The following is an 11,253-nucleotide window of genomic DNA, read 5'->3' as shown; positions in this document are numbered from 1 at the left end:
CAAGTTCTCTTATGCATTTGCGCCATTGAGAAGTAAGTTATGTTACATTTATGTTTACTGATGTTCATTCATTCTTAACACAGAGAACGCAGCTCAAACGAGTCGATTTACTTGTAATGTCTTCGATAATATTAATTTACCTGTTAACAGCGGGCGTTAAGAGTTATCGTTGGGTAAATAATAACGAAAACACCTCATTAACGAACATTTTAGTCCATAATTCCGTTGACGGGATTAACACTGGCGGGAATCTTCAACCATGCCAAACTGCTGTTTGCGATGGTATATGAGAAAGGTAGGCCTACTTAGGTTAAATATTCTGTCTTCTGTCACCGCGGTCTGGACTGTGATATTTCTCAACAGCTCAAACTTTGTATTTTCCCTCACTGAATGTTTAAAGTTAGGTTTTAATCAGTTTCTTTTCCTTCAATCCAACACATTTGTAAAATAAGCATGTCTAGCCATGAACAGGCCATTTATTTTGGACTCTTTCCATTGGGTTAGTAAGTATCAGACTCGCTGAGCGCACTAGCCAATACAGCTTTAACGCTCTGTCATTATTTTCTCTGACAATGAAGATAACTTGATACTACTAATGGCTGTATCATACGCACATGCTGGTTCCATCTGGTTTGTCTGACCTTCTTCTTCTTCTTTTAATGTTATTGAGTGTATTAATAGCATATAAAAGCACCAGACATTTGTGCACATGCTGTCAAATATCTAGACAGTTGTGCCTTTGACTTTAGAACAGAACATGGTTTTGGTCTCCATCTCTATCATGTCACTACTAGTACTAACCCTTTCATGCATGAATTATGACAACCTCAGTCAGGTTTTTTTTTTTTTTTTTTTCCTGTCTGTTTTTATATCTCTTAGGGCATGAAAAACAAGATCTAAACTTTTTTTTTTACACAAATTTTTTCGAAGAGATTATCAGATGCCCACTTGAGTGGACAGTAGGTGTTTTATGTTTACACTGAAGAGATACTGTATACCAATGAATAAAATACAAAATCATGTGAAAACTATAATATATATATATATATAAAAAAATACAACTTCAGTTATTGCAAACTCAATTGCATTCCTGTTTGACCAGCAGACGGAGTAGAACTTCATCCAAGTTGAACCTTGCATGTTTTTGATATCAGATCATGAGGACGTGATTCTATCAAAGATCTGGTGGAGGTACCACTCTGGAAATCTACCTCAGACTATGTAGGAAACGCTTGTGTTCCCCCGCGTACATCAATTTTTCCCTTATTAGCTGATAATTCTGATGTTCAAAACTGACAAATTTCTACCGTAGCTTTCCTTTCTGAGAAAACCTCAGACTAAAATCTACATTGATCTATTGATGTTTTCAGATTGGAAAAACTATTAATACATAATCAGATTACTTTTTTGATGTAACGAGAAAAGCAATGCATTACAAGTAACATTCATTACATAATCAGATTACTTTTCTAATGTAATAAGTAATGCATTACAAGTAACGCACATTACGTAATCACATTACTTTTTTGATGCAAATGCAAATTACATTCTAATAACACATTTATTTACAGCCAAAAAAGTTACTGCAGATTAAGTATTTTCAAGAACAACAGCCAGAGTAATAGTAAATTGTAGATGAAATATAGATATTCACATGATGTCCAATTTAGTACTCAGATGATTAATCAGAATGTCTTCCCAATCTAAAATCAATACTTGGAAAATTTAACAATGATATGACTTCTTAGATGTTACTTGATGTTAATTTTTTTTTTTTTTTTTTTACCTGCAAAAGTCTCCTAGGATAGAAGGAATGGATGCATATTCTGGACCAACTTGACATTTCTGACTAGCTGTCGGCCATCTTGGTTTGGAGAAAGAAATCCACATACAACAGCTTGCCACTTGGTGGCAGTGTATAGGATGATGCACTAGTGTCCACTGTAGTGGTTGATGTGCAACTGTGCAATCAAAACCCATGCATACACAAGAAATGGCAGCTCTCCACTGTAGCGACTCTATGTGTGAAAGAGTTAAAAAAATAAAATGCTGATATTTATGCAATCAGAATCATAACTATCCAAATAAGTTAAAATAAAGGAAATCAATACTAAGAGAAAAGAAGAAAGTAGTTGTAAACAGTTTATACTTTTATGAAAGCATTTGTTTACCACATAAAAGACACAGTATGCTGTCCACTTATATATCAGATACTTTAAACTCATACTACATTAGTAATAATGAAACACAGTATATCGGTATAATGAATATTATAATATTTTTTTGCATCCATACTGACATTTTTGTCACTTTTTGTGGCATTTTTTTATGGTTTGGCAAAGCTAAAACTCACATCAGATGTGTTTATAGAGGTCTCTTCTGACAGAAAGAGTGTATTACAACATAAAGACCACGCTATGAAATTGTGCCCCCTGTAGGATTATGTGTGGAAATGAAACTTGTGCTGCATCCCAATTCGCATTAAAATTAGACTTTACTTCAAATTTTAGTGCTGATGTATGTCATGGAGCCTTTAAATCAGTCTTAATTAACTATTTCTATTACATAGAAAAGTGTCTCTGGGTATTACAAATGTGGCCATTGCATGAACTGACCTGCCTTTGGACCTTGCTTTTTTCCACACACCAGTGTCATTATTGGTGCTTGCCAGATGAGGTGCTTATGATGGTAACAAGTTTTGGTTTTAGACATAAGACCACAAGGAATAGAAAAAAAAAAATCCCAAGGTGTTACTTACATCACAAAGTGAGAAAGTCCCCACAAACAGTTATATGTTTCTACATTACAATCTAGAGTAATCTGTTATCAGCGGTGACTGTGTCCAAGTAATGTCCATATGTCAAAAATGTAAAGTGCTAAAATAAATCATGCAGTTAGCTAAAATCATGTATTCAGTTAGGCAGAATGATCTCATTAAAGCAATTACAAGTTGTGATCATGATTACAATACAGTATATAGAAAAATTGGCAATGGTGCATGTTGATTCAGAGTTGGCATCATCGAAGTTCTCGCAGGGGTTCGCGCCATCTCTAGTGGAGCTTTTCCACCGCGTGGTACGACTCGACTCGGCTCGCTTACTTTCGGTTTGCTTTTCCACTGCAGTTAGTAGATCGTTATAGTTGCGCCGCCTCTACTGCCGTGGATCCGCTCCTCATCTACCATCGAGTCTGCACCTTGTCTGCTGACCACAATACAACTATTTAGTTCTGTGCAACGGTCGTTTAAAACAAATCGTTTTGCAAACAAATGATACTGCGGTGGCTGTTACTTACTATTTAAATCTAGCGGGTTTGGTGCCTCATGTTTCAAATCCAATGACGCTGGTAGTGACGAATGATGATTCTCTCTGACCAATCAGTGATCTGCAGTGTTTACACATCATTTAGAATTTTACAGTGAGTCTATGGTACGGTGTTACAAGATTTTCGGTTTCTGAGATTTTCGGTTTCGAAGGCGGAGCATACATGAATATTCATGAGTTTCTTAGACATGCGCGATTGTACTAACTGAGAATTTTAGTTCACATTGTGTCAAAGCACATTTAGTGGATTATTCCATAAAGCTAACTATCTCAGCATCGCGGCTGATTTATGCCTAAACTACAGTTGTTTACTTCTAGGTAACAGTTTATAATGTTTTCATTAGTATGCAAAATTTGTGCAGTCGTCTGTAACTGTTTGACAGGCACTTCGTGTAACAGCAGAACAACCTTCAGCTATCGTCTACAATGAGTTGAGCTCGTTGTGCTCTTCCTTTGTACCTTGCGATGTAACAACTGATAAATCTGTATAAATGTGTCTGTGGACACAATATTTTTGTAACCTATAGACTACTGGTGTGATGATACATGCATTAGCTTACCTGTTCTGACCAACATTATCTTTATTTCCGGTTGGTGACAAATGCTGAAAATGTTGCTGAAACTATGTAGTAGTGACCGACGAATTGGGATATCCCTAGAGAGCCCTATCAGCTTCGAGTGTATAAAAACAAGCCAATGGAATTGGCGGGCGATATTTGCATAATGCGCACCGCCCCTGTCAGGTGGGTATAAATACGAAAGCGGATGCAATCGCACTCTGTTTTTCGCTGAGGAGACAACCTTGAGACAACCTTGAGTCTGCACAGGAACTGTGGTGACGGGACGTACGTCTCCGTTCCCTCCTTCAGGGGACGAGGGTTACATATGTAACCGAGACGTTCCCTTTCAGTCGGTCATGTACGACGTACGTCAGTAGTGACCGACGAATTGGGATCCCAAGTGAAGCGGAGACCACAACCCACCCGTAGGGGAGGAATTTACGTGGAAGTACACATATGGACTGGCCGTGGGCAGTACGCATATGGAGTCCCTGGGATGGCTCCAGCCTAGAGATGGGGGAGACTCATCTGCCAGGTGACGGCAGAGCTGGATCTGCTAAGGGAAAGACACAGGCTCACCGTGGGGAGTTAATCGTGGACAATACACATATGGGACCACTCACGTGGAGGGGTCACAACATATGGCAACCAGCCAAACATCAACGTCGGTGATTTGGCCTGGCATCAGACACTCCGCAATGTCCGAGCCGCAGGGGCAGGCGAAGGAACTCGACAGGGTTCGCCAAGCGGGGAACTCTACTGGAGTAAATGGATGCACGTGTCCGGCCCAGGGGCGGGAATGGCATTGCAAGCCGACACTAGAATGGGTTCTTTGCGTTTACCGGCTACTGGAAGCGAGTACACGGGAAGATACCGGTTCCACATGAAGGCTATAGAACCTAGTGAACATGTTGGGTGTTGCCCAGCCCGCAGCTCTACAGATATCTGTCAGCGAGGCGCCGTGCGCCAGCACCCAGTAAGAGGCAACCCCTCTGCAAGTAGCCCAGTGCAAGACGTACTGCTAGCAACTCGAAGCAATTGATATGCCAATGCAGTTGAGGCCCCGTCCACAGACCTGATACTGCATGCCCGTTGTACGTGGCTCCCCACCCCGTGGCAGAAGCATCTGTGTAGACCACAGCATGCCTGGACACTTGTTCGAGGTGATCTCCTGCCCGCAGGAACGAAGGGTCCGACCACTGGGTGAGGGTGCGACGGCAGTTCGGTGTCACAGGTACACGGAACGTACCGCGCTGCCACGCCCATCTCGGGACCCGGCCGTGAAGCCAGTGTTGAGGCGGCCTCATATGAAGCAATCCGAGTGTCGTGACTGCGGCTGCGGATGCCATATGCCCCAGGAGCCTCTGAAAAAGTTTCAGTGGGGCTTCTGTCCTGCTCTTGAGCGTACTCAGGCAGTTCAACACTGACTGGATGCGCTCCTCGGTGCTTCTGTGCGGCCGAGAACTGCTGGGCGAAGCTCTCGACCACGTCGGCGAATAGGCCGACCTGAGATATGGGGGAGTCCAGGAACCAATATTTATCGGTCTCCCGCATATTTTACATTTACATTACATTTACATTTACTCATTTGGCAGACGCTTTTATCCAAAACGACTTACAAGGGAGGAATACAACAAGCGAGTCATATCAGCCAAGGTCAGCCACAGGTGACGTTGCTGGACTACGAGAGTAGCCATCGCCTGACCAACGGAACGCGCCGTGACCTTAGTCGCCTGGAGGGCGAGGTCAGTGGTGGCACGCAGCTCCCCCAGAAGCTGTTGGTCAAGACCACCCTGGGGCATGTCCATAAGCGCTTTTGCCTGATAAACCTGCAAAAGGGCCATGGCATGCAGGGTGGAGGTGGCCTGTCCGCAGGCTCTGTAAGCTTTCTTGTTCAAGTTGGATGAGAATTTACAGGCCCAGGATGGGAGATGCGGTTCACCGCGCCAGCCGGCGGCAGTCGGACACAACTGCATTGCAACGAACCGCTCGACTGGGGGGATCCCAGCATACCCCTTGGCCTCCCCGCCATCCAGGGTGGTGAAGGCGGAGGAGGGACCAGGCCTGGCACGAACGCTATAGGGCGTTCTCCAAGACTTGGTCACCTCCTCATGCACCTCCGGGAAGAATGGTACTGGGCCGCCCCGAGAAACCAATCATCCAACCGAGAAGGTTCGGGACGCGGTGGAGGATTCCACACGAGCCCGACCTTCTCGGCGGCCCAGGCAAGCATAGCTGTCAGCTCGGGATCAGGCTCGGGCAACGCTACGGTCCCGGAGGGAGGCAGCGCAGCCGAGTCTTCATCTCCCGAGGACTCAAGCTCACCTTCCGATGCCGCAATCGTCTGCAGGCGCGCCGAAGGAAATGGATGGTCGCTCCATGGAGGGACCAGCACGCTCCTCCGGCAGCACCACAGGCTGCAGGGTTTCAGAGGGGAAAGGGGCCCGCGGAGAACATGAGCTATCCACAAAAGCTGCCTCAGCATGCTGAACGCCCAGGCATGTGACACAGCGATTGTGACCATAAGCGGGGACCAAGGAAAAACTGTATCCAGTAACGCACAGACGAAATGACATCTTGAAAAAGACGCAGGGTTCGTCTGTGGAGCTCTTTTAGAAAGGGGGAAATTCAGCTCTGTTCTGTGTGCTGAGGCACGCAGGGAACAGCCGCGATGTGACTGCAGGTACACACTGATCGCCTGACAGTACACACGCAAAGGAACCGGCCCAAATCACAAACCAGCAGAGCAGAAAAAATGCTGTGATAACAGCAGTTGAGAGCAAACAAGCTCAAAGGCTCCTCAAGAAGTCACGGCCTCGCTGTAGTGTGCCGTAACACCAACACTCCGACCAGAAAGCTTCTACAAAGGCTTGAGAACACACTCTCAGTCTTGACAGCAGGAACACAAGTTGGCTCCGAAGCGAAAGACAGAGTGCGATTGCATCCGCTTCCGTATTTATACCCACCTGGAATTATGCAAATATCGCACGCCAATTCCATTGGCTTGTTTTTATACACTCGAAGCTGATAGGGCTCTCTAGCGATATCCCAATTCGTCGGTCACCACTGACGCACGTCGAACGTGACCGACTGAAAGGGAACCAAGCATCCCAGAGAACCTGATTTCCTAACAGGAAAAATAAATAAATAAATAAAATATTGTTAAATACATGCAGCTGCCATTTGAATGATGTATTGTTATGTTCTTCTGTTACCTCACCTTATGAAAATTAAATCTGGGTCATCCCTCTGGAAATTAATGATATAATGTCCAAAATCAGTGGTATATTTTGCAACATTTTGTTATTCTCTGCCATCTGTTCTTTTGACCATGTGTCACTTGTGTACCTGGATATACAATGATAATCATTACTGATATAAATGGACAATTTATTTTGTTACACAACAAACATTCATTATTTGGTGTGAATTCAGCTTGATTTGGAAACTTTTACAAATAAATAAGATAACAATGAGCTCAACTCATTGTAGACGTGGTGTAGAAGTGCCTGTCATACAGTTACAGACGACTGCACAAAAAATGCATAGGCCTACTAATGAACACATTATAAACTGTTAGGCATAAGTCAGCCGTGATACTAAAAATATAGTTACCCTTATGGAATAATCAACTGAGAAACTCATGAATATTCATGATTCAGCCTTCGAAAACCGAAAATCTCAGAAACCGAGGCTAAATTCCAAATGGCACACTTCTGCTCTTTCGCCCTGCATTCCATTTGGAAGGGCTCATCCCTATGCCCTAATCCCTTCAAAGGGTTTACCCTCTGGAGTGAGAGCTTCGAAGGGATGAAGGGTGTAGGGGTAAAAAAAAACTAGTTTTTTGGAACGCACTTCTGCGTTATCTTAACGAGACAATCAAGGAGGCGCCTTCGTCGCACATTTTGTACGCAGGTTGACCCCCAAAAACACGCTCTGAATGATGAGTAGATTGTGCAAGCTGTGCCTTTTGTTTAACGTTAGTTTATTTATTTATTTATTTTTGGTTTATCGCACCATATTGTATATTGTGTCTATGTATTTGAAACATTTGAATGGACTGATAAAGGTAGCTGTAAAGTATTTTTGTTGAAATACAATGTCATTTTGACCATAATAATGTACCAAATCTAACTCGTATAAATATTACAGTAGTATAGAAAAATACTATACATACATTTATAGGTAAAATCCTGTACCCATTCTGTGATGCCAAACAACTTCCCTGTGCAAAGGTTCATGGGGGCACAAAGTGTCCATCAGTTGTACCCTTCGAAATCCTTAATTCCGAAGGGCCCTTTAAAGTGGCCTGTTTTGAGCACTTCTGTTTGGAACAACCCTTCATATGGCGGCAATGATTGTTTTCACTCCGAAGTGCCCTTTGGAAGGCGATATATCCTGGTTGGAATGCACCATTGGTCTTGTGGACTTACAATGGCTGCCGCGTGTGTCCGTTAAGTCCATGAGACCATAGGGTGTCCCATTTTCAATTTTAGATTTCAGAAGGGTGCCCACTTTGCAGCTGATATGCGCCCTCGATGCACACTTTTGCTGAGCCCGCACTGATGCGAGCTCCGCAGCAGACTTCTTCCCAACAGTCAAAGCGGTGTTACATCACGAAAGTGCGGACTCATAGGAAGACCGCAAGTGTTTAGGGTGCCATTTGGGATTCAGCCCGAAAATCTCAAAACACCGGCACGCTTGGAACCTCAACCAAGGTGGTACTATTTAAGTGAGCCGTACGTTCCGTACCGAGCTGCCCCAGTGGAAAAGCGCCATAGGTGTTGGGTCATCTGAAATCTTCGTAAGAAGAGTAAAACTAAAATCTTATTTAAATGGTTTCATCATACCTTCACAATCTTTTCTGAAAGAATAAAGAAACCTAAAAGCTGAAGTTAAAGGAGACCTATTATGCAAAATTCACTTTTGCATGGTGTTTGGCTATAAATGTGTGTTGGCAGTGTGTGTACACAACCACCCTATAATGATAAAAATCCAACCACTCCTTTTTTTTAATCCTCACAAATCATAAGCAGTGTCTCAGAACAAGCCGTTTCCAGATCCCTGGCAGTGTGATGTCAAATTAGCCACAGGCCCCGTCCACAACGTTGACAGACACTGCCATTTTAACATAGAACCGCCCTGAGCGAGTTCACAGCCAGTTGTACAGTCCATCATTGCTGCACTTATGAGAATGTTTCCCAAGCATTTTAGGGGTTCTGTAGCTGGATGGATTAATCCACATAGCTCTCTCCATTTACTCCCGAAATCTGAGCCACTGAAGACGAGGTGGATTAATTTTGTTTTTGAAGAAAATGCTCCCTCAACTTTACCGAAATTCGTTTATGTCTGCGCGAATCATTTCACACCAGACTTCTTTGTGAACGAATGTCAATACAAAGGGACAATACTAAACAGAGGTTGAGCTAAAAATGTGTTACTCAAGGATAGATCAGTACAAACTGTTCGTGATTCAGCTTACAGCCTCCAGAGTGATACTGGATATGGCAGTAATAAAGGTGAGAGTACTTTATTACAGTTCATCGGAGTTGATTTACGGATATAAAGTTTACCAGTTTATTAAGCACCACCCAAAAAGGCATAAGGTCTTTATATATTTGTTTACTGTTAGTTGTAACGAGTGTTTCTGTGTAATTCGCTATGTATGTTGATGATAATGCAAGGGAGAGAGAGAGAGTTTATGGATAATATTTTAATGCACACATGCACTGTGTTTTATTAAGATCTTACAGTGAAGTACAATAAACGTCATAAAACTCATCGGTAAAGTCGAACGGGGTCCGGTACAACAGGCTTGTACTAATATAGTGGATAAAAACAAGAAGACAATATAAGTTATAACCGTAATTGAACTAAACTATACCTGTTCTATCTCCATGCATATATTTGCAGTTTCTGACATTATAGTGCGTCCTGACTGAATCCTGACACCAGAGAATGAGCTCTTGAAGCTCCGCCCTCTTAGGCCGAACGCAGTAGCTCATTTGCATTTAAAGGGCACACACAGAAATGAAGTGTTTTTGCTCAACCCCAAAAAGTGGCAATTTTAACATGCTATAAAAATTATCTGTGGGGTATTTTGAGCTAAAACTTCACATACACACTCTGGGGACATTAGAGACTTACTTTACATCTTGTGAAATGGGGCATAATAGGTCCCCTTTAATATTTCCATAAACAGAACAGAAGAGCTGACAGTTGTGGTTGGTGCACATGACCTGCGAAAAATGAAAGAAGGAGCTGTCCGCATTGATGTAAGGTCCTACAGACATCTGGATTATAGTGAAGAAGCTTTGGGGAATGACATCATGCTCTTGAGGGTAACAGACTGCATTTATACCAGTTGTTCAAAATGATACCTACTCATTTAAACACATGCCTATTAACACTAATTCTGTTTCTGGATTGCAGCTAGAGAAAAAAGTCGAAAATAATAAAAATGTCAAATGGATTTCTATACCAAAGACAAAAGGAGACATTGAAGCACATTCTGATTGCAGTGTTGCAGGCTGGGGAAGTTTAGTAAGGAATGGCACTCTAAGCCCAGTCCTAATGGAAATGAACATGAAGATCATGGATAACAAAATATGTGAAAATATTTGGAAAAAGCCGATCTCAGCAGCACAAATGTTTGTATGTGGCAAAGGAGGAACCTGTAAGGTATGTAAAAAAAAGTTTATAAAATATTTAATAATGATAATATTAGTAATTAACAAATACAATAATAGAACAAAATATGTGAAAATATTTGGAAAAAGCCGATCTCAGCAGCACAAATGTTTGTATGTGGCAAAGGAGGAACCTGTAAGGTATGTAAAAAAAAGTTTATAAAATATTTAATAATGATAATATTAGTAATTAACAAATACAATAATAGAACAATAAATAAACCAATTTCAGTTTATATAACACTGCATGAAGTAGTCTCAATGTGCTGAAGAGAGAAAGGTGATAACTGGATTTTTAGTGACACACTGATTTCTAACAGGGGGATTCGGGAGGTCCTTTGGTTTGTGGAGACACTGCTGTTGGGGTCGCATCTTTTGGAAATCGCTGTGATTCACCTGAGCATCCTAATGTGTATACTAAGATTTCAGCATACTTTCAATGGATCAAAAATATACCTGAAAAATATAATTGACTTTATAATAATAAAAAAAGATGTGTAGTACTAGTGCTTAAAATGTTTCCAAATGTTCAACAGACTTTTCCCCATATCTTGTTCTAATAAAAGTATCATGTTTTAAGAACAAATGGTCCTCAGTGTTACAACCTCATGAAATTGCAGTAACATCCTGTCTAAATGCATTATGCAAACAAAATACAATTTTTCTTCCTCATATTTATTT

General features: G+C 41.9%; 1 protein-coding gene across 1 annotated transcript in view; it reads left to right on the top strand.

Annotated features, from left to right (window-relative positions):
• The window catches only part of LOC127520244 (granzyme B(G,H)-like), an 11,765-nt gene extending 653 nt beyond the window's left edge, over window positions 1-11,112 (top strand). The window contains exons 2-4 of the mRNA XM_051908190.1: window positions 10,086-10,224; window positions 10,316-10,564; window positions 10,893-11,112. Of these exons, the coding sequence (XP_051764150.1) occupies window positions 10,086-10,224; window positions 10,316-10,564; window positions 10,893-11,045 (541 nt within the window). The 3' untranslated portion in view covers window positions 11,046-11,112. The remainder of the gene's footprint in view (window positions 1-10,085; window positions 10,225-10,315; window positions 10,565-10,892) is intronic.
• Window positions 11,113-11,253: the final 141 nt, after the last annotated feature.

This window comes from Ctenopharyngodon idella, chromosome 10, assembly GCF_019924925.1.
Source record: "Ctenopharyngodon idella isolate HZGC_01 chromosome 10, HZGC01, whole genome shotgun sequence".
In the NCBI taxonomy this organism is placed as follows: Eukaryota; Metazoa; Chordata; class Actinopteri; order Cypriniformes; family Xenocyprididae; genus Ctenopharyngodon; species Ctenopharyngodon idella.
The sequence above is the reverse complement of the archived record's forward strand: the minus strand, read 5'-3'. Positions and strand labels throughout refer to the sequence as shown.